The sequence below is a fragment of the Mus musculus genome, chromosome 4, assembly GCF_000001635.26.
Source record: "Mus musculus strain C57BL/6J chromosome 4, GRCm38.p6 C57BL/6J".
Classification (NCBI taxonomy): Eukaryota; Metazoa; Chordata; class Mammalia; order Rodentia; family Muridae; genus Mus; species Mus musculus.
Genome location: NC_000070.6, coordinates 45,903,477 through 45,926,871, shown reverse-complemented (window position 1 = coordinate 45,926,871; position 23,395 = coordinate 45,903,477). Strand labels below are relative to the sequence as shown.

General features: G+C 49.0%; 1 protein-coding gene across 6 annotated transcripts in view; it reads right to left on the bottom strand.

Annotated features, from left to right (window-relative positions):
• Ccdc180 (coiled-coil domain containing 180) overlaps positions 1–23,395 on the bottom strand; it is a 60,472-nt gene that overhangs the window by 23,903 nt on the left and 13,174 nt on the right. For 5 of the 6 annotated variants that reach the window (NM_198660.2, XM_017320287.2, XM_017320288.1 and 2 more), the window contains exons 10-25: positions 22,904–23,023; positions 22,254–22,333; positions 20,775–20,863; positions 19,921–20,043; positions 17,440–17,613; positions 15,471–15,586; positions 14,008–14,134; positions 12,626–12,665; positions 11,992–12,503; positions 10,460–10,677; positions 9,308–9,483; positions 5,848–6,028; positions 4,829–4,975; positions 3,564–3,708; positions 3,274–3,390; positions 604–702 (exon numbers count right to left, since the gene is read on the bottom strand). In NM_198660.2, the coding sequence (NP_941062.2) occupies positions 604–702; positions 3,274–3,390; positions 3,564–3,708; positions 4,829–4,975; positions 5,848–6,028; positions 9,308–9,483; positions 10,460–10,677; positions 11,992–12,503; positions 12,626–12,665; positions 14,008–14,134; positions 15,471–15,586; positions 17,440–17,613; positions 19,921–20,043; positions 20,775–20,863; positions 22,254–22,333; positions 22,904–23,023 (2,464 nt within the window). Of the gene's footprint in view, positions 1–603; positions 703–3,273; positions 3,391–3,563; positions 3,709–4,828; positions 4,976–5,847; positions 6,029–9,307; positions 9,484–10,459; positions 10,678–11,991; positions 12,504–12,625; positions 12,666–14,007; positions 14,135–15,470; positions 15,587–17,439; positions 17,614–19,920; positions 20,044–20,774; positions 20,864–22,253; positions 22,334–22,903; positions 23,024–23,395 lie in introns of those variants that run through there. The other variant, XM_017320291.1, reaches the window with a different exon arrangement.

Here is a 23,395-nt window from a genome sequence, read left to right as displayed (position 1 = left end):
CACCTGACACGGTCTTGCAGGTCAGGTACCGGTTCTGGAGTCATCTGGGTGAGCTGCCCAGGGACGATACCTTGAGAGTAGGGCATGTGTGGACTGAGGCAGAGACAGGCACTCGTGGCCAAAAACCAAGACTGCACACACCCAGAGACTTGATCTGCTGACTGGAGCGTCAGAGACATGGTCGTGTGGAACTCTGCAGCAGTTCTGACACTTCACAGATTAGACATGAGAAACCCATGTATGGGCTGTGATAAAAGGGAGCCCAGCATCCCTGCTTTTCTCATTCACCTGGGGCTGAGAGGAAGGCCTGATGGCACTGCAGGGGTAAGTAGGGTCCCCAAATCCAGGCACAGGCTCCCATCTTCACTGACCTCTGCATACTTGCCTAAGGCTGGTGGGGGAGGGGAAATTAGCTGGTTTTGTTGTTTGTTTTTGTTTGTTTTGTTTTCATTTCTGCCTTCCATTGAGTAGCACAGGAGTTAACCAGAGAGGCTCAGAGACATCCCACCATCTGGGTTCTGGGGAAATCTGGTACCCAGATGCAAGTCTAACCCCACCTTGGGCACTCTTGACTGTGCACATTCAGAATCGTGATCCACTCACATCCTTATCTCCCCGGTGGTCTTGACACGTTTGTATCTTCTGCTGAAGCTGTTCCAGAGAAGAATTTAATCCTTCCGCCTGGGAATTGGACTTTGCCTCCTAGAAAAACAGGGGTTTTGAGATTCTGATTTTAGAATATGTGTTAAAAATAGGAAAACATTCTTCAGGATGCACGAGAAATTGATTAAACACTTGGGGAGGGGGGGGACCAAATGAGAGAGGAGTATGCAGTCTTGTCAGAAAGTAGATCAACACCAGTTTAAAAGATTTGTTTCTATATCAAATAGTATGGTTTAAATGAAATAGGCGTCACACAGTGCTATGGTTTGTATATGATCAGCCCAGGGAGAGGCACTATTAAAATGTGTGGCCCTGTTGGAGTAGGTATGGCCTTGTTGGAGTAGTGTGTCACTGTTGGTGTGGGCTTTAAGGCCTTCAACTTTGCTTCCTGGAAGTCAGTATTTGGCTAGCAGTCTTCAGATGAAAATGTAGAACTCTCAGCTCCTCCTGCACTATGCCTGCCTGGATGCTGCCATGCTCCCACCTTGATGATAATGGCATGAACCTCTGAACTTATAAGCCAGCCCCAACTAAATGTTTTTATAAGAGTTGCCTTGGTCATGGTGTCTGTTCACAGCAGTAAAATCCTAACTAAGATACAGAGTGTGGTTAAGTCTGTAAAGCCCGTCAAAAGGCATATAGAGCTTTGGGGACCCCCACACTCTAACACAGAGTTCCAGGTTTTAAGATCCCTTGAGGTCTTAAAGGGATCTTGAGATCTCCAGGGGCAAGGGTATTTCTCACAATCCTAAATAGAACATGATGAAAAAGGATTCCCAAAAGAACATTGATAGCCCAGCCGTGACAGGGAGAGGCTGGAGTTAAAAGATGAAAGGCTTAAATGGCTGCATCTGTAGCACTGAGGAAGATGGGCAAGAAGGCTTATGGTTGTGTATTCGACAACCACGGGGGCAGATAAGAAGAGGGCCAGGCTCTGAGCCACTGAGTGCTGCCTGGCCCCTGTGATGTCCTCAGGGAACCAATAAGTCACTATGGTCCTTCAATCATCCCGCTTCACGTAGCTCATTATAACAGATGAAAGCACAAGTAAGGATGGCTTCTAACGGGAACCCTCCACTGGGAGATTGCTCACTTCCCCCTATAGACAAGGGGCTCCTGTGAGAGAACTCAGAAAGATGCAGCTACATCGTGGTGGCTGTGCTAGAGTTAGCTCTGCCACTATAGAGTGGGATGCTGGTGGTGTGAGTGTGAGAACAGAGAGAGCTTGGTACAATAGACAACAAGGAACCTTCAAGGTCTCAGGTAGCAATGCCAGTTAATGACCAGCAGCTAGCTGACAAAAAATCATTAATAAACAAAGCCAGCCAGAGGCTTTGTAAAAGGAGGGCTTCCACCACCCCTAACAGCCCATGAATAGTGTGTGATTATCACTCTGTTTGGGCCCAGGAGATGTGCACAGAGAGCAGGGTGTGGGCTCCATTTGCTTGGCTTGTGATAGCCCAGGTGATTAACCAATTTCAACAGATTACCCCAGCCTCTTCCCGGTTCCTGACATCGCCCTACAAAATCCTCCTAGACATCAGAAATGCAGTATCTTTCCATCTCTTAGAAACCCCTCCTACTTCCAGGAGTTCCTCTTATTTTTATTTAATTTCTTACTTTTTCTTCATGTCTTACTTTTCTGTAGTAACTAGTTATTATCCAGGACTGCTTCCACATTGCATACTCCGGTGGGTGTCTGAGCTGTTAGCCATCGTTGGTGTGAGATGATGGACTTGGAGCCTCTGTTGCTGCTCCATCTTCGATGCCCTTGAGTGTCCAGCATCTTAACCTCTTTAGTTATGCACAACTGGGCTGGTAAAGTTTTGCACTTAAACCCCTAGGTCACTAGGTGTCAGCCTAGGCTCCTCATGTCTAGTGTATCCCAAGTCCTACCTGTCCAATGGCTTCTCAGTTCTGGGATCAGGACATGTCCCTGCAGACACCCTTTCTGTCAGCCTTGACCTTAGCCTGACTCACATTCACCACCAGTTTTGTGCAGCCCAGCAGCCAGCAGCCAGCAGCCAGCCGCTCTCCTCATAGATGTCTCATAGATGTCTCTGAGCTCTCGGTCCTGTGGGAACCCTCCGTGACCCTCGCCATCTGTAGGCTGACTGCAGCTTCTCCAACCTCAGCTTCTCACTGTCTCTTGTCACACACATTGTCACACTGCACCTGGATCCTTTCTGCCACCTCTCTAGGACACGCTATTCCCTCGTCTCCGGCTGACTTCTGTCTCAAGATTTGGGACACTTTTGCTTTCTTGGCCCAGCTTTTTAGGCATGGATTCTAGGGACTGATCTCAGGTCCCGCTATGCGCCAAATACTTTAAGGACTGAGCTTTCTCCCCAGCCACTGCCTCAGTTTCTTTAATCTCTAAAATGGAGCTAAAAGGCCATCCATTCAGGTCTTACATGGACAAACAGTGCTTATTTAAATAAGTGGGTGACTGTAGTGTGTAATAACTCAGTGGATGGGTGGCACTACTAAGAGTTAGTCTGTCTTCCTGGCTGAGGTATACGGACCATGGTACAACCATCACCCTGTGGACAGTACTGGTGTGCAGGTGTGTGCCGGATGTTCACTAGACAGAGAGCACACTTGTCTTACCTGACACTTGATATTCACTTGAAGATTTGTCATCAGCCGCTGGATTTTCTCTACGAAAATAAGGTCTGAAGATAGGTTATGGAATTTACTCTCGAATTTGTTGATGACATCGTTGGCCTGTAAGGAAAAGAAAGGAGCACACTGGGGGGACCTAGACCTGGAGTGTTAGAACTTGGAAGAGTGGGGGAGGTTAATTATCGCTGGGACCCAGGTGTGCCCTTTCTTCAGAAGTGACAGCCTCTGACCGGTCATCCGGGAGGCTGTTTGGAGGGAGGGTGGGGAGCTCCCACCTGGTCCAGGTACTCTGTCTCCATCTTTTCCATGTGGATCATAATTAAACTTTCAACGAACTCAATCCGGGTAGCCTCCTTCTCCAGTCGGTGGCACAGCGTCTCAACTTCTTCAGGGGAAAAGTTGCCACCCTCTGAGAACAATCTGGAGAAAGATTGAGGAGAAGCAAAGACCACCAGTCAGACTGAACATCACTGCACATCCCGAGGCCCATGGCTTTACATCCCAGTGTGGGTGATGGAAAGACAAATGCAGCCACACCTATGCAGGGCCAATGGGACTGCCGGTTTGCTAGTGTTTCAGGTTGGGTGCCCTGACAGACCAGCTAAAACAAATGAAACGCTGCACAGACTCCAGATAGGGAGGCTTGGCATGCAGCTCAGTGGTAGCGTGCCTGTGTAACACGCAGGACGATCTGGGTTCAATTCCCAACACCACTGAATGAACAAGAGGATGAATGAATGAATGAATGAATGAATGAAAAAAATCTACATAAGAATGAGATGTCTGCCCTCCCCAGATGAAGTGAAACTAGAGGGTTCCTTGGGATGTGTGTGGTGCCAAAGCTGACTTTGACCTGGAGACTTCGACTATGAGCCTCTATAACTGCACATCTCGGAGAGCCAGCATGGAGCTGGAGCCTGAACTTAACACTTTCAGTATGAGACTGAGAGACACAAGAACCCCACCAGATACTGAGATCCCAGGGCAAGGAGGAAAGAACGCTCTTTCTTTTACTGACTGAATACGTGTTCTCTGAAATGACACAACAAAACAAAACTTTTAAGTGGTCCTGAGTAGGTGTTGCCCCAGTGGTCCAGGAAAAACAAACGTGGATTCTTTGGAGGGGATGCCACATGAGATCAGGCCTCAAAGAGGATGCTCCTGATAAAATCCGAGGAGGGGGGCAGGGAAATGACTTCTAGTGGAAAAACACACACACACACACACACACACACACACACACACACACACAAGTAAGGCACCATAAATAAGAATCAAAGGATAACAGGGAGTAGAAGGGAGGACTTGCTAGATTATCTGACTTAAGTTACAAAATAACCAAATGTGAGACATTTGAAGCAGTAAGAGGCCTCTGCTCCCTGATGAGGGGAGCAATGGGACCAGCCACTAAATATTCCTGATGTCACAGCATATCTACAAATCATTAAAAAAGTAAGTTAAGAGGGAAACATGGCTGCCCCCACCCCCATGAGTAAACAGTGGTGGCTCACAGAGGCATAAAATAGACACTGGTTCCCACCTGCAGTGCTTGACAAAGTCAATGTTGGTATAGCGCAGCTTGCCCAGACTCTCTTCCAGGTACTGCCGGAAGCTTCGCAGGGACACCTGGATGACATCCACGTAGCTGAGCAGCTCTCGGTGTAGTGTCTTGGTGAGACTGACCAGCCTGTGGGGACAGGGGAGAGGTATGTAGACCAGCCTGGGAAGCTAGGAAGGGCTGGGTGTGACCTGAGCCTGGTGGGAATCCTGGGCCCTGCCAGATACACTGCCCAACTCCTCTGGCCAGGAAAGATGGAGAAATTAAAAGTCGGGTGTGGTGGTACAAGCCTATAATCCCGGCACTCATGGGGCTGTGCTAGAAGGATCACAAGTTCGAGGCCAGCCTAGACGACAGGGAGTGTGAGGCCTACCTGGACAATTTAGTGAGGACCCTTCCTCAAAATAAAACTTAAAAAGGCATCGCCAGCAATTTAGTAAATGAGCCCCAGGCTTCACTGAGTCCTCGGAGCATCTGACTCCCCGGCGGTGCGGTGTGGCACTTAGCCTGCGCTTCCCTGAAATAATGCCCTGAAAGCTACTTCTCTATAGCAAAGGCCACCCGAGTCAGCTGCCCCTGTGATTGGCTGCTGCAGACCTGGCATTGTCCTTCTATCACTCGAATGAGGCAGGCCCCTGTCCTATCTCTCCTTGCTGGAGCCCCTTGCTCTATCTGCCCTGCAGATACCCCAAGTTTTGATAGGAGTCTCTGAGTTCATCAGCAATGCCCTCCTGCGGGAAGTCCTTCTAAATGCAGCCAGGGGAAGTTGTTTTTCTCCTTGTGGACATTTTGGGGCACAGCATCTGCACCCTCGCCTATGGACTGTGTGCTCCTCTTCCCTCCCAGGCTACGTCCCCTCCACCCTGCCTCACGCACAGCACGTGTTGCCCACGGACTCTGGCTCTTTGGCTTCGGTAAAAAGGAGCCTCCTGCTCCTTTGCCGGAAGGAGCTGGGTATCTAGAAGCAGGACTGGGAAGAAGATGCTCCGACCCCTTCTTACTTTTGGCTTCTGGTAGCATTCAGGAAAATGTGCTCCATGTCGTAGATCTTGCGGCGGAAGTTCCTGCTCCGCACGGCTTGCTCTTCTTGGAACTGACAGAACATGAGCCTCTCCTTCTTCAGTGTCTCGATCACACCGGCACAGTGGCTGTCCAGCCTCTCTTGGTGAAGCAGGAGCTCCGCTGTAAGAGAGTGAGGAGATCTGCTACCGTCTGCAGCCATCCCCTCCACCCGCTGCCTCTTCTAGGCCGGCCCAGGGCAAAACCCACTCATGTCAATGAAGGTCTCTCATTATGCCCCAACTGCCCTCTCCAGGGTGGGACTGAACTGCGTTAAGACCCCAGGAAGGCCAATGAGCATCCCCCTCGAGGTCCCATACTGGAGAGAGGCTGAGAGCCTGGGCTTCCTGCTTGGAGGAACCTTCCAGCTGCCAAGAGGGCAAAACTGGGAATACAGAGAATCTCAGGGAGCAAAGAGGTGGGTGGAGGTGTTTGGGGAGCACTGTGATGTTGGTGGGAGCACCTCAACAAGCAAAAAGTTGGGAAATCTTAATCTGTTGATTTGCACCAGTAAATACTATGTCCAGCAGCCCAAATTCCAAATGGCTCCACGGTGATGAGGAATGAGAAAGGATCAGGTTTCCAGAGTCCCCCAGAGACCTTTGTGGCAGGCAGAGAGCCACAGACCTCCCATCTGAGTGTGCTTCTACCTGCAGTAATTGGTAGAAGGGCTGTGGGTGTGGTTTTTAATAAAAATTGTATCAGCAAACCACAGAGACGCCTGCACACCCATGCTTCGCTCACCCCTATTCCAATAGTTAAGGTGGCCTAGGTGGCCATCAACAAGTGGCAAGCTAAATGACGGTACATAGTCCTAATGGAATATTACTCAACCAGGAAAGAGGATGAAATTGTGTAATTTTTCAAGGAAATGGCACAACTGGAGATTATGTTAAGCAGGACAAGTCAGTCTCTGAAAATTAAATAGTACACGTTTTCTCTCATTTGTGGAATCTAGCTGTTATATGAACGGATATCTGTCTATCTATCATCTATTAGTGACATGAAACACGAAAGGAGGAAGGAAGTGTACCAACAGGAGCAGGAGTGGGGAACAAGAGACAGTAATCGGGATGGTTATTAGCAAAGAACAGTGATATGTATATACACACACAAATGAGAAAAGTGCCATTATGAAACCCATCATTCCGTATGATAATTAATTTTAAAATTTAAACAACACTGTGTGGAACTGGGACTTCAATTGTTGTGGTCTAGGTTTCTGAGCATTGGTCTGGGGAGCCAAAGGGGCGAAAGGAGTCAGCCTTTGGAGTGGTCTTTTCATCCCTCAGTACACTTGCTTCACACGTTTCCCAGAACTCAAGCCTGCAGGTCTGGGGGCCTGTCATTGTCACCACTCCAAGTCTTGGAGTTTGGGTGGGATCGTGTGGGAGGCTCCATGAGAGCATTTAAATGGCTATGGAATATCAGTAGGGACCACCTAAGAGTCTTACTAAAATTGTGTGCCCTGCCCCATTAATGGCGCTTCCCAGCCAAACGAGAGAGGGTGTGCCATTCTAAGTAAGACCAGTGTGAAAAGCATGGCTTCCCCTCTTGGGCACTGTGCCGCAGACCATGCTCACAGTTCCTCCCCCACACCACTTCAACACCTTCTCCTATAGAGGAAAGCTCTGGTTTCTAAGCGACAGACTTGCCGCTAGATCATCCATCATACAGGTGTGTCTCTGACAGATGTGTGAGAAGATCAGACATCCAAGAGCTACAACGGGAGGACACCCTTCCTTTCGCCCCCGACACTACAGAGGAAGGGAGGGAGGAAGAGAGGAAGACTCGTGTAGGGTGTGTGGGCCGTGCTACCAGACAGACATAAGAACTGGTGAGGTGGGAAATCTGAGGGATCTGAGCTGTAGGAGGGGAGCCGCCCCCTCCCTGTCTCTAGTGCCTGCTCTGGAACAGGTAACCACAACCTCCAACTGAGAGGACCACAGGCAGTCAGCCCTGTAATGCAGCACCTCGAACACCTCTCCATGCTAATGAGGTTATCTTAGCCTTAGCCTTCTGGCAATGACCTTCCCTTCCTGGATAGTCTCACACTCTTCCCCCCGAAAATATACAATCCCTGGTTCACCCAGAATAAAAGATATAGATTCACATCCACACCCTATAAAGAAATATGAACAAGCTAAGATTGTCTTAGGGGGCTGCTTCATTAAGGATGGGTTAGCCTCTGTCTAACCAAGTGGTGATACTAAGATTCCCAAAGGCCTTTTTTCTCTTCTCCCACCGCTCTGGCACTTGCTCCCAGCTGGACCGGCTCCTGCATCTCTAGGTCTGTTGTGCAGCTGTGCTCTCGTGCCCCAAAGGGAGATGTGCCCCTGTCCCCTTCCTGACTTCTTCTCCAAGTGGTACATTGGCAGGAGACCAGGAACCACAACATTTGTCCCAGATCCCGCTTCCCCCTTCAGGTCTGGTGAGCAGCCACACTCTGACCTGGTGAAGGGAAAGGCAGGTCCCGGACTTTGCCCTGCTGGTGTATTGGTGGTGGCAAAGAGAGGCAGAATTGGGGACCTACATACAATGAACCTGGGTACCCCAGACTCACCCATGAGGGTGAGGAAAGGAAATTTCCGCAAGTCTGAAGCTAACTTGGGCCACTTTATGAAGTTGAGGCCAACCTAGGCAAGCAAGTGAAGATCTTGTCTCAAGAAGAAAGGGAGGGGAAAAGAGAGGGAGGGAGAAGGAAGATTTAAAAATCTCATCTACTGATTCCCAACACACCTCTGGAGTGTTATGATAATCTATTCAGCATTGCCTGGGGTAAACTGGGGCAGCTTAAAGAAGAAAAAAAAAAAAGATCAGCCCATTGGCCAGCAGACCCTGCAGGGGATCTCTGAGGACCAGGTAGACCTGTGAGACCCCAACTTAAAGTGTTTCTCCCAGGGAGGTAAAGCCCCTGGACGTTCCCCAAGCTTGTTTTCCCTGATCTCTAAAAACACAGCCAGAAAGAAGCTCTTTGTTCTCTATAGCCAGCAAAAAGCCTTTTAGTTTCTATACTTTACAACCAGAGATGCCTGCCTTCCTGTGCCGAGGACACGGAGATAAAAATTCAGAAAGAACTCACTCCCCACTCCTGCCTCGTAAATTTCACCAAGGACACCCAGAAGAGAAGAACTCTCCTCCCAACTCCTCCCAACTCTTCCCAACTCCTCCCAATTCCTCAGCTAGCTGTTAAAAGCCCCCTACTGTCACCGCTGGGGTCAAACTCCCCTGCCCTGCACAGCGGAGGGACTTCGTCCTCAGCTAGCTGATAATAAAACCTCTTGCAGTTTGCATCAGGTGTGGTTTTCTCTCGGGTCACTGGGGTGCTGGCCAGCTCATCCCGGGACTTGAGTGGAGGCCCAGCTTCGGGGGTCTTACAGACCTTCCCAGGATGACTCGAACCTGCTCTGACATTGTGAATATCCTTCTCCACTTGCTCGAGTCTTGGCTTGTGAAGGTGCAGCCGTAGCTCCAGTTCTGAATCCAGTTCATCAACCTTGGAAGCCACAATGATACGAGCATTGAGGACACACTGATCAAACCATTTCTCAAGATGTTCAAAGAAGCCAGCTCGAAGCCTGGGGAGAGACGAGCAAGGGTCAGTCATCTCTGCCAGAAAGCAAGACCAGTAAGAGATCTTTCACACTGAGACCAAACACGCTTTCTGCTGCTGTGCCTCGTATTGTTCTCACTGTACCATTTATCTCACTGAATGGATGGACATCATCCATCCACTCAGACCGTGGCTGGGTAAGTTTCCAATCTTTTATTCTCACAGAGAAGGCTGCTATAAATAACCCTGTGCTTATGTCAGGAACAGAGGCGCTCAAAGGTTAAAGGACATGGGCTCCTACATTTTTTTCTGCTCAAGGGTAGTGACTCAGAGCACTGGGATACAAAGGGCTGAATAATCTTTTTTCTTCCCCCCCCCCCTTTCCCTTTTTAAGACCACAGGTCATTCCTTCATCGTCTATAGTTTTTTGTTTGTTTCTTTTCTTTTTTTTCTTTTCTTTTCTTTTCTTTTCTGCCTTGGTCACTACAAAATGCCACACAAGATGTAGCGGACCTTTGGCCCATATCCATAGAATTTTTAAATAAATTTTTAAATGTTAGGGGCTGGAAAGATGGCTCATCAGTTCAGAGTACTTGCTGCTCTTGGAGAGGACCTTGGTTCAATTCCCAGCACCTAGAAGACAGGTAACAACCCTGTGGGACTCCAGTTCTTGGGGTTCTGGTCCCCTCTTCTGGCACCATACACACATGATATAATACAGACTTACAGGCAAGCACTCAAACACATAAAATAAAAATAGACAAATCTTTCAGAAATAAACCTTAACATTATGGATGAGCTGGGAATTACCTGCCAGAGTAGGTGGCAGGGGATGCATTTCTATGACAAAGTCCAGACCTACAGAGCACCCTGGGAAGGGTGCTAGGGTCACAGTCACCAAGGCTACCTATGTCTTTGGGGCAGTCTGGAACATTTTATCTTTCCTATGATGTTTCACACCCCTCCCCTCTTGATGTGAGGGCAGTGCTTTGTCCACTCACCCTTTCTTAACCTTCAGGATTAGTTTCTGAGGAATAGACACTTGCTCTATGTACTTGGTGCAGAAAGAGTTGAGCAGATTGTGGTGGGAATGGGGCCGACTGTGTATCTGCTGCTCATCTTCCACAGACAGGAAGGCAAAGTAAGTGTTCCCACTTGTAGTTGTGAAGAACTCCATCTCTTCATAGGGTATCTCATCGGACTCTTCCCTGCTTTCAGCCTATACAGAGAGTGAGACTTGAAAATCAATGTCAGCTGGTGCAGGTGACACCAGGTGGAAAGGTTTTGTACCAGGCTGCCAATAAGAGCGTTTCCTAACAACCTTCCCCACACAGAGCGTGCGTTTTATTTACGCTTATTTGCTTACAGAGCTGACCCCAGGGCTTTTTGCATGCAAGCCCTAGATTCCTGAACTACATCCTCGGTGATTTTTAAAGTGAGAAGTTTCGTATATAAATCTCAGTTCTCCGTTTCCTTTGAAACAACACCAAACATGCCATTTCTCACTACTGAGACTGAGTAGTGACAGCACACATTTTTACCATTTGTCATTTTGACCTACAGCTTCCAACTCTTTTCTCAGCACGTGTCAACATTTGAGCTTGGAATTCATGCAGAAAAGGAGGAGGAGGATTCAAAATATACTTTTTTTTGCCATTCTACGGCCATAGAATTCAAGCTATGGCCTTGTGTGTTTGGATGGAGTTTGAAGACAAGGTTTATTAAAATGAGGTAATCACTAGCCCTCAAATGAGAGTGTCCTAGTTGCCTTTCCTAATGCTATAATATAACATCCTGACAAAAAGCAATTGAGAAAGGACTTATTTTAGTGGGAAGTCACGGTAGTAGGAGTTTGAACTAGTCAAGTCACATCCACAGTGGAAAAGAGAGAGAAATGAATGTGTGTATGCTCATTTGCTCACTTGTGCTCAGCATGATCTCTCTGCTCTCATACAAGTTAAGATACCCTGCCTAGGGAATGGTGCTGCCCACTATGGGCTGCGTCTTCTCACATCAATTAACTCAAGACAACTTCCCCACAGACATGCCCACAGGCAAACCTGATGTAGACAGTCTCTCTGAGACTCTTCCCAGATGATTCCAGGTTGTAACAAGTTGACAACTTAAAACTGCTCACCAAGGAGAGCTTTGCTTGAATGTTTTGTTACATATCCAGTAAACAGGAAGAGAGAAGGGTTGAAGTAGAAGAGACATGAGGCAATCTGTGCAATAAACAAGAGGTAAGAAAGAGATGGGGGCGGGTGGGGGGGGTATGAAGAAAGCCTTAGGAAAGGATGACTCCAGAGTAGACTACAGGGCATGAAGAAAGGATGGCAAATTTTAAAAATCTTTGCTGTGAGGGAAGAATTGAAATTTTGTTGACAAAAGTAGGAAGGAATAAATACTCTTGTGGGACTTTATCTGGACCGCTGTAGAGATTGAGCCACTGGGAACCCTAGCTTATCTGAAGAGTAAATATAAGACAAACAGTAAACTGTCTTCATACGCAACAATGAGGCAGTGGCTGGCTTACCTGACCCATAAAATAGGTCTCTTGATAGTACTCCAGCACGTCTTCATTCTCATATTCATCTTCTTCCTCCTCATCTTCTTTTATTTCCTCCTCCTCCTCTTCTTCTTCTTCCTTCTCTTCCTCCTCTACTCTCTCCTCTTTTATTTCCTCCTCCTCCTCTTCCTCCTCCTCTTCCTCCTCTTCTTCTATCTCTTCCTTCTCTTCTTGAACCTTGAGATTTTCTCGGTCCTGGGATGTCTCTGAGGAGGTCTCTCTCACGCCCAGCGTCTCTTCAGCTTCTTGGGAAGGCCCGTCTCTGGGCTCACTCACCCTGTCACTCTGCGGGGACTTGTTCTCCTGGTTCAGTGCCTCTCCAGCAGTGCTGGGCTCTGATTCCCCACTTCCCTCTTCTTTCATGCTTTCTGTGGGCTTCTCAGAACCCAGGTCTTGCCCTATGCTTTCTTCACCTTTTCTCTTCCTTTGTTTTTTCTTCATTTTCCTTATTTTCTGTATGAAGAGTTTCTCGTGGGTTTCTGTTGGTGACCAATATTAAAGTGTAAGGACGCAGTGACCAGTGTTGCCCGGATTGGGGCCCCCACCCACAGATGTACAGGGCAGGTGGTAGGAAGGTCCAGACTCGGGTCCTGAGTGTTACCTGGTTGCCTGAATTTAAAAATCACTTCCCCAGACAAGTTCTACAAGGAAAAAGAAAATGATAAGTCGCCACAGGACTTTCTCTGGAGCGCTACTCTAAAGCTTCACGTCTCTTTAGGTTAAAAGGCTCTGATGCAGGCCATGACCAGCTTCATTCACTGGGGCAATCAGTGTGTCCTGAGTCCATGTAAACATTTTTTTTTCCCACTTATTTCTCCACTTGGTAATCACTGGATGATGGAATCAGGGCTCCTTCTGACACCGTCTCAGAAGTGAACTCGAGAGGAGGGTGAGCAGAGTGCTAAGAACCTGCTGCACCCATGTCTGGGGATGGGGGACAGTGAGCCTGATTGACATGATCCTTAGTGATTAGAGCAGGCAAGGAGCATCTGAGGAAAGGGCCAATGGGGTTGGGCTTAGTTTTAGCAGAATCACATGGTGGTAATAGACATTATGAGTGAAACTCCAAGCATTATAGACTTTACACCTTTCATCTTAAGGTTGGAACCTACTGATCGTATGTATGTTTGGGGATCTCTATGTGTGCGGGTGCACATATGTGTATTTCAGAGAACGGCTGTGAGTGTCAAACCTTACTGTCCACCTTGAGGCATGTTGTTGTTACTGTTCACTGCGGTATCTATCAGCCTGGCTGCGTTCTGAGCTTCTGGGGACCCTCCTGTCTCTCACTCCCATCTCCCCACAGAAACACAGGGATGTCAGGTGTCTATTACTATGACGGTTTGTATATGCTCAGCCCAGGGAGTGGCACTAGAGAGGGTGTGGCCCTGATGGAGTATGTGCGACCTTGTTGGAGTAGGTGTGTCACTGTGGCCTTGGGCTTTAATACTCTCATCCTAGCTGCCTGGAAGTCAGTCTTCTGCTAGCAGCCTTCAGATGAAGCTGTAGAACTCTCAGCTCCTCCTGCACCATGCCTGCCTGGATGCTGCCATGTTCCCACCTTGATGATAATGGACTGAACCTCTGAATCTGTAAGCCAGCCCCAGTTAAATGTTGTCCTTTATAAGACTTACCTTGGACATGGTGTCTGTTCACAGCAATAAAGCCCTAATGAAGACAGTTACTATGCCTGACATTATGTGGGTTCTTGGGATTTGAACTTAGGTCTTCACACTTGCAAAGCAAGCACATTATCTGCGGAGCCATCTACCTAATCCCTAATCTTCTTTTTAAACTTTGAAGAGAAGGCCTTAGCTCAGTCTCTTCATCCTTGACATCCTGACATGGAATTCTACTTTGCAGACTTAAGGATGGCTTCCGATGTCCAGCCGATCAGATAGGAAGCCATCCCCCCACCCCTACTTGCTACTTGGCAAGTGGCCAGAGATGCAGCGGTATCTGAACACTATCTGTCCCTCATACCTGCTCAAAGATTTCACGAATGAAGAAGTGTCGGCTGAGGGTGAAGCTATAGCAGTTGAGTTCTTTCAGCACTAACCCCGGGTACTCCATCACTTCTTTGGTCAGCAAGAGGTGAAAACATTCGTACCTGGGAGGGAGGGAGGGAGGGAGGGAGGGAGGGAGGGAGGGAGGGAGGGAGAGAGGGAGGGAGGGAGGGAGGGAGGGGAGGGGAGGGAGGGAGATGAGACCACTGTGTGAAGGGAACTCTGCTGAGTGTGGGAAGAGTCTCCTGGAGACATGCCCCTGCCTCTGTCTGGCAACTGGCATTGTGGAGAGCTGCTGGGTGGCTAGTCATAGAAGCAGACCTTGGGCCACTGCTCTATTTTTCTGAACATACTGAGGAATGCACACTGTTTTTAGGGACTCTGTCAAGCACATGAGCTTTTTGTTTGTCAGGCGATTTCTTAGGATTTGCACTCAGGCCTTACAAAGCAAGCATGTTGTCTGCCGAGCCATCTACTTAGCCCCTCATCTTTTTAAACGATGAAGTGGGGGTCTTTGCTCAGTCTCTTCATCCTTGACATCCTGACAGGGGTTTCCTACTTTGCAGGATTACTTTTCTTGTCGGCGGTCTCACCTCTGTCCTTGAACCTGATCTATATTATTCCATCAAACCCTCAGACATCATCAGTCTCAGAAGTTTTATCTGTTTCTTGGGCAAAGTGAACAAGGCTCAAAGTTTACTTAATTGCTCAGACATAAACTCCCAGGATCTGTGTGAAGCAATCAGATAGAAGGTGGGCCTAATTCTGTGAATGGTCTTTATAGGATCAGCTGTACAGAGGCAGGCACATGTAAGGCAGTTCACAGAGCACTGTTTGTAATTGTTTATGGAGAACCCAGAGCCAGTGTGAAAAAAGCTTGTCATGAGATGTCTAGCCTATGATAAAGTATGGTGTGTGTGTGTGTGCGTGTGTGTGTGTGTGTGTGTGCTCGTCATTATAGTAAGAAATTCTACATGGTCACTTAAAAACTGAAATAGATCTATAGTTACAGAATAGTTTGCATTATATAACCCATTATTTTTAAAGCACTGTATTGGCATGTATCTGTATACATAAGTGTGTGTGCTCACACACAGGAGCAGCTGGGCAAGGATGACAGGGACATCCCTGTTGGCAGAAGCTGACTTCTATATAAAGAGTAGCCATGTTTACACTTTTTTTAAAAAAGAGAAGCCCAAGTTGTTAGCCTTGAATTTCAGTTGCCTTGACATTTCCCACTACAAACTTGACGCAATTCCCCCTGGGAAATTCTGTGGGCTCCTGGGTGAGGGGCAAAGGGTTGTTAATGTTCTCTGATATCGGAGCTGAGGCTTTTATCTGAGTTTTCTGAACATACCCCTGGCCTCCTGTGCTATCTGGGGACCTTGAACAATGACTCCCAACCATCCCCGCCTCTCTTCTGAGGTCTGGCCAGCCTACCTGGACTTCATGTTCTTCAGAAAAGTCCTGGCCTTTTCCATGTGGGCTTTCAGCGACTCCTCTTGGCTTTGCTGTCTCAGTTGGTCGAGAAGCTTATCAAGGAGGGTCTCCTGGTTCTGGCAGCCATTCCCAAAACAAGAGGAGCACAGGTGAGTGTCCAGAGTTGACAGAATGGTAGTGACCTACAGACCCCACTGCCTCTGGAGCTGGGGTTAGGCAGAAAGTCTGTGAGGGCCGCCACGTCTAGGACTATACTCACTCTCCCAGCACACGTTTTCGGGCTCCTCTGTGTTTCTGGAATTTTCTTTCTCCCCTATCTACCTCTTCAGAGGACCCAGCTCAGATGAGGCACTTCAAGGACATTTCTCACGTGCTTTGTCCCTATATCCAAGCCTGAACTACACTTTTCTGAGGCATCTGCACTTCGGTCATGCTCCAAGTCACACCTAGAATGCCCACTTATGAAGACAGGCAGGGATGGGGCTGGCTGCATGGGCAGGTGAATGACTGATGTGTGCTCCAATGTCCTTATTACATAGCTGTGAATGATCCTGGACACACAGCTCGCTACCTGACTGATACTTGTGATGCTGCACTGTGAAATTGAGGTGTATTCGCCATCCCTAGAGAAGGCAACTGATGTCTTACAAGATTCCTTAGGTGACAGCTTGGAGCCAGTCCCCTGAAATTCTACCTATACCTATACTGCCTTATCAGGTCACATTCCAGAACCGGACTTCAAAAGGCATAGGGACTCAAGAGTTAACTACTTTGGGAGCTCAGGATTCAATAGGCATCGCTGTCAGCTAGTCCCCTGCAGAGAGACACAAGCTTGGGAGCTGTGAAGCCACCCATCAATGTTGGCATTTCCTCATGATGAAGCAACCTTGCTTGTTATGTTGGGAATTGGGGTCTGGCCAGTTTCTCCTGAGAAACTTCTCATAAAAAGGTTTACCATGAGCGGGGCAGTGATGACATATGCCTTTAATCCCAGCACTTGGGAGGCAGAGCCGGATGGATTTCTGAGTTCAAGGCCAGCCTGGTCTACAGAGTGAGTTCCAGGACAGCCAGGGCTACACAGAGAAACCCTGTCTCGAAAACAAAACAAAACAAAATAAAAAGGTTTATCGTGTCTTGAATTAGACTTTACTTCCTACAAGGGTCTGTGTCCCTTCCCCTGCCACTAGAACAACTGTATATGAATAATTCTGGTGTTCACTATGGGGACAGTGCAGTTACTGTGAGATGTATCATGTTGCTATCTTCTTTCAACACTAGGGGGTGGGGGCAGGAAGAATGCATTCTCTTTGCTGATCAGTAAGCCACGGCTCATAGGCTCATATAATTATACTCCGGGCATCTTTGTTTTTCCTCTCCCTGTGTGTGTGTGTGTGTGTGTGTGTGTGTGTGTGTGTAGGCACATGAGTGTGAAGGTCAGAGGACAACTACTGGGAGCCTCTCCTGGCACTTAAAGGTACCCAGTGATTGAACTCAGGTTGTTTGGTTTGCCTGTAAGGGTCCTGACCTGCTAAACCACCCGCCAGCCCAAGATCATGTTATTTTAGCCATGCAGACTATTCTCCATTCAGTTAGTCAGTCAGTCAGTCAGTCAGTCAGTCAGTCAGTCAGTCTGTCTGTCCTTCCTCTCTTTCTTGTGCACACTCTCAGAGACAAGCTTGATTCCCAAGAGCTATCCCAGGGCTCCAGCATTGTTGCGCCTTCTTCCTGTTACTTCCATCCCCAGGATCCAGACAAGCCGCGGGGTCTCTACCTACACGTATATTGTACGTTTTTACATTTGAGTCTGGGATCTATTTTCAGTTCATTTTTGTTTATGGTGCTTTTGTTCAGTTGGCTTCCCCCGACCCCCGCCATCCCTGTCTAAAAGAAGGCTGAGCTCAGGCAGCTGGAGTCCGGGTCCACCCACATCTCCCCGCACGCATGCGCCCACAGCTCAGGCTTCCGGCACCTGGTTCTCCTGGTTGTGTTTCTGCCGATGCTGTTCTATCCTCTTCTCCAGCTCCAGCTCTTGTGTCATCAGAACACTTTGGTGCCCCTCCCACAGCTTCACAGCCTCCTGGAAGTACCTGAAGAGGTCCGAGCTCTGCCATTCTGTCTCCCTGGCCAAATCCTCAAAGGAGTTCTGCCATGGTAGAAAGCAAGGAAAGTTACCCAAGCCTAACCTTGGCAGACTAACCCAAGCCCCAAGGATCGCCTGGCCACAGAGGCCTGTGTCTCCAAGCTACTGCCTGGGCACCATCCCTCAATGTCCGCTTTAGGCTCTCTGTTGGTTAGTTTTGTGTCACCGTGGTAGAAAGCTGGAAAATGAGACTCTTAACTAATATAATAGCCTCCATAAGACTGGTCCATAGGTAAGTATGTTGAACATTTTCCTGATTGGTGATTGATGTGGGCAGACCCAACCCACCGTGGATGCTGCTATCTACCCCTGGGCAGGTGGTCCTGCATTGTATAAGAAAGCCGACTGAGCAAGACCATCAGGAGCAAGCCGGTAAGCAGTGTTCCTCCGTTGCTTCCGCTTCAGCCCCAGCCTCTACGTTCCTGCCTTCAGTTTCTGTCCTGACTTTTTCAGTGATGGACTGCAATGTGGAAGTGTAAGCAAAATAGACCCACTGTTCCCCGAGTTGATTTGATTGTGATGTTTTAGAAATACAAACCCTAACTAAGACAGGCTCCATCTGGGCTCCTGGCCTTCCCTGCATGGGGTGGTAGGACCTGGACATCTTTCTCTAGAACATTCCTGTGGAGCCATGAAAGGCAGCCTGCTTTCTGGTTGAGCTAGGTTTGAAACCCCGGTGAGCCTGCCGGGGATCCCACAGGGTCCCCTGCAAGGGACCGTAGGCGTTTTGCCACGCTCCTGAACACCAGGCCCCTGACATGAGACCCCAGCTCTCCATAGGTCTATGGCCATCAGTCACGTAAGGGCAAGGCCCCAAGCCCCTCCACAGGTAGAAAACTCGAGCACAGGTCACGTAGCCTCAGGACAGAGCTCAATTTAACGAGGTACCTAAAGGTCTGAAGGGTTTAGTCAATAAACTCCCTTTACCAGACACTCCTCCCTGCAAAAGGTATTTAACCCCAGGCCCTAAGAAAGTGGGGTATGGTTTTACTCATTGCCATTCTCCGCCATGACAATAAATGCCTTAAAACCATGGACTGCCTCTCTTCATCAGGATTTGGCGAGAGGAGCAATGGAGCAGGTCTTCGTCTAAATAGCCCTGTGTAATCTCCCACAGGAGGCCTCTCAGTGTTCCCAGTCACAGCCTCCACCAAGCCAAGCCAAGCAGCCCACAGAGCAAGCCAATGGCTCTCTCCTCTCCACAGGACCCAGTCAGAGCTCTCTCCTCTTTTCCCCTTTGGCCCCAGGCTAGATGCCCCTATTCCGTTCTCAGCTTTTCCGAGGAATCCAACGGCCTCTGGGGTACCCATGAGTCTGAGAACCAGACAGTCCCAGCCTCTCTGCAGACCTGGGGACTCCCAAGTTGGCTCCAGCACTCTCCGGGGACCTCGGACTGCACCCCGCACCCCCAGAGTGGAATCCCGTGGCTTCTCCTAACCCGACACCCGCTCCGCGCCAGCATGGAGTAAGCACATCAGGCACTGGGCACACTTATGATGCATATACATGCAGGCCGGCAAAAACACTCGTATACATAAAATGAAATGAAAAATTTTTGAAAAGCATTCTACATGTTAGGACTAGAGATAGTTGGCTGGCAGAGGGCTTTCTTAGCATGTGTGAGGAGCTGAGTTTAATTAAGGCTAGCATTGCACATATGAAAACAAAACCTCACAGGTTGCAAGCATCTGTCTGGGAAAGAGACTGGTGGACTAGACTGAGGGATAAATTTGGCCTTCTGTCTGTTTTTATGTGGACTCATGAGCTAGTCACAGATTCTCCAATTTTTAAATTAAAACAAAAACAAAAACAAAAACAAATCAAAAGTAGTGAAAAAGATACCATGAAACTTAAATGGAGCACAGACCCTGGCCTCTAATACAGGCATTGGAGCACAGCCACAGCCTTTGCTTCCACGTTGCTTAGGCTGATAGAAGTGACAGGCTGTGACAGACACCTGTGGCCTGCAAGGCCTCACTCAATACTTGGCCCTTCACAGAAAGAGCATGCTGACTCTGGGTTAAGACTACAGACTTTTGGGACTGGACACTCTTGCCCTTCCCAGTCTTCAACAAAGTGGTTCTGATACACCCATAGCCTATGTGGCTTTCCCAAACCTAAGTAGCCCAGATGTCAGGGTGGTTTCTGGGACCGAGGGAATGAGCCTGGGTGTGGTTAGCCCAAGGAGCCTATGCAGGAAGGAACTGGTAAGGGTCAGGGAGTGGCTACACCAGGGGCACCCTAGGATTTGCAGTGTAGTACTCCAGAGATGCACCCCACTTCCAGGGTCCCCAGCACCCCTGTACATACATCCAGGAGCTCCAGCTGCTTCTCCACCTTGCTCTGGAACTCCCCCACCATCAGGAAGAAGGTTGGATTTACTAGGCTCTCTGCCTCTGCTTCAGAGAAAGCTTTCCAGTTCAGCAGCTGCTGCTGCAGGGTAGGGGAGAGAACAGGGCAGAGAAAGACGCAGTCATCAATGAACTGTTTCAGGGCCCCAAGACAGCTACAACTGCCACGTGGATTCCCTTGGGTCTGTTCCTAGACGGGTGGGGTGCAGAGCAGAGCCTGCCAGAGGTACCCGGAGATTAGGGGACACTCCTGTGGGTAGCAAGTGAACCCTCGGAGCTCAGAACTTTTCAAAATGCCTAGGCTTTTGTAGACTTTTCATCTAGACACTTTTACCAAGGAGGCAGGGAAGGGTTATTTTAACAAACTATTTCCCCAATATCACTGTCCTGGATAGGTTGGAAGTAAGCTCGCTGCTTTACCCTGCCCAGAGGCAGGCAGGCCAAGAAACAATGGTGGGACTGGAGCTAGGATCAGTACTATCTATGAAAGGGGCCTTGTGGTGTCCCCTTAGAATATGGCCTCCATCTTTGGCAAAGCCCAATGCTGTGAAGAATACGGCCAAGAGTTAACAACAGAAATGGTTTATGAATATACAGCTCCATTTCCCAGGAGGCTTTGATGCTGGGCTAAGCCCTGTAGAGTGCAGGATCCGCCAGGTAGAGGGAACCAGAATGCCCAATGGCCAGCGAGCACCTGGTGACTGACAGGGAGGAAGAAAAGCCTAGATCAAGACTGAAGCGGGTGGAGGAGGCAGAGAAGATCCCAGCACACAGTTCCTCCTCTCCCCGGGGCCTCCAGAGAAGGACGCCTACCTTGCATTCCTGCACGTGGGACAGGCACTGCTGCCAAATCTTCTCATACAGGAAGTGGACCAGCGACATGCAGTCCATGTGGTAGGTGTCTCCAGGGACAGAACATAAAATGGGTCAAATGAGTCAGGCTTTCTCCCAAGAGGTGGAGAAAAATTAGAAGGAGAGGTGTTCCTGTTGCAAAGGGAATCAGCTCTACTCGGCAAAGAACCTCCGCCGCGAAGGTTGTTCAGCTCAGATTGGTCAGAGCCCTCTATTCAGGTCAGGGGCTGGTATCTCCCTCCTCAGAGAATTTCTAGCACCCTGAAAGCATGACCTCATATGAGGAGTTAGTCTCTAGCAGTAGGGGTCTTCTGGGACACAAAGACAATGGTGCCTGTGAGCGGCTTTCATCTGAAATGGACACCATGAGCTCCAGTTTTGAGCACGCATTTGCCAGCTATGGCTAGGGGGCTCTATCTGAGAGGCTTGGAAGCCTTTAGGAGCTGAAGCCTGGCTGGCAGAAGTAGTCCACTAGGGGTGGACCTTTAAAGGTCACAGCTCTGCCTGTGGTTCAAGTACCCTCTCTGCTCCCTGGTCCACTGTGACATGTGGAGACTCTACCACAGGCTCCCACCATCTTGCTTACAGTCAGACCTTGGACATCCTCTACAGCCATGAGCCAGAACAGACCTTTGCTCTCTCTCTTCAGTTGCTCATCAAGTATTGTGTCACAGTAATGTGAGCGACTTTCACACAGCCGCTGACTGACCTCTCTGGGTTGTAGTGAGCCTCAAAGATGGAAAAATGATCACATCCTCAAAAGTACGGCTTGGCACACTTTGTCCACAAAGTGATAGACTCACTATTTCTATCTATGTGGTCACACGGTTTCTGCTGCAGGGAGCAAGCAGCCTGAGAGTACAAGAAAGCACACAAGTGTGACCATGCCCTGCAACTTATTTCCAAGCCAGGTAGCTGGGGTATGACTGTGACCTGACACTCTTAATGTGGGATGGTCTAAATAGTTACCACTTATGATTGAGCCTTCTGGCTGTGAGCTAGGAACTGAACTATGAATAGTCATTAATCAACAAGGTAGGGGGCATGGTTAGTCCCATTCACACATCTCTGCTCTACTGGGGAAGACACTGAGGTCATGAGATAGCATGGCTTTTGCAAGGTTATGCACCAGGACAAAGCAGGACTTTAATCTCATACCTCCAACTGCAAGACTCTCCAGACATGGCCAATGTGCCATCTTGAGAGTTGAGCAGAGACTCTGTGTCTTTCTCCCCTCCCCTCCCCAGGCTTGGGTCAGGGGTCAGAATTTGAGGCTAGCATGGCTGTGAACTGGGCAGTGAGCAGAGGAGGTCTTTGGAGCTCATGCATCCAAAGTCCCAGGGTAGAGGGGCCTCAGCTCCTCAGACACACAGCTGGAGGGCTGACTATAACAAGTTACAACTTGGTCTGGAAAGTGAAGGTCCCACGGACATTGCTCACCGAGCTGCTTGTTGAGGGAAGTGAGAGAATCATACCATTCAGTCAACTGGGTTTTGTTATAGTTAGGGGGGAGGAGGTCACTGGGGAAAGAAGAGATGACAGGTAAGCCTTGCATGCCTGAAATGCATCAAAATGGTTAGCATTTTTAACATACTGTCAATAATATCCTGAAGAAGCTAAAGAAACTGTTGGGGTCTCCTGCTGCCCCAAACAAGCCTCACCAAAAGGCCTTTCATTATTCACAATGTCAGAAAGACTCTGAATGGAGCCTCCCCCATGACAACAGCATCCCAGTGTTGTCTTCTCCTACCTGCCTCTAAAGTGCCTCAGCATGAGGGCCAAAGCTCTGTTGGGACCATGTTTTATCAGACCTCCCATCCCTCCTCCCTCCTCTTTACAACCTCTGCCCTGGCCACTGTGTTCTAGTGAACTCTTTGGCAGGACCAATCTAAGCTTTTTTTTCCCACAGCAAGTGACCTATGACCTTCCTTGCCATGGGGCTGGGGTGGTCAGCCCCGCCCTCTAGCACCAGGAGATAGCCTGGTGCCGAAGGGTTTCAGGGGGAAGATCTAGGCCACATGGCCTCCCTACTAGACTCCTAAAGGTGCTGCCCGCCCCCCGGGGGGGGGGCTCCTTCCTGTACACCATACCAGAGGGTGCAGAGGTGATCGAGCCTCACACTCTGAAGCATCTCCTGGTTTTTCTGCATTTCTTCAAGCTTCTTCTTCACTTCTGGGGGCTCCTGGATCTCCTCGCTAGCCATGAACTCACTGGACAGCCAGACAGAGGGGAGAAGTGGGCTGGAGACTCAGACAAGAATGCCCAGAAGCCCATAACCATGACCTACCACCCCAGGCCGTAATGGTCCCATCTGAGCCTCCATCCGGGTCACTGAGGATAGAAGGGAGGTAAAGGGTACAAGAAGGGCAGGAAGAACTGCAAAGCATCTCTCAGCACAGAAGCCTCAGATGTCATGGAGTCCTGACATCCTACTCTGTGACCTGGAACAAGTCCCATTTCTGCTCTGAGCCTTAGACTACAACGTAGAGCCAATAGCAGCACTGTCCTCATTGGTAAGTTGTAAGGACTCAGAAAGATGACAGATAAAGCCCTGAGCCCGTGCCCCGCATCACGGGGAGTGT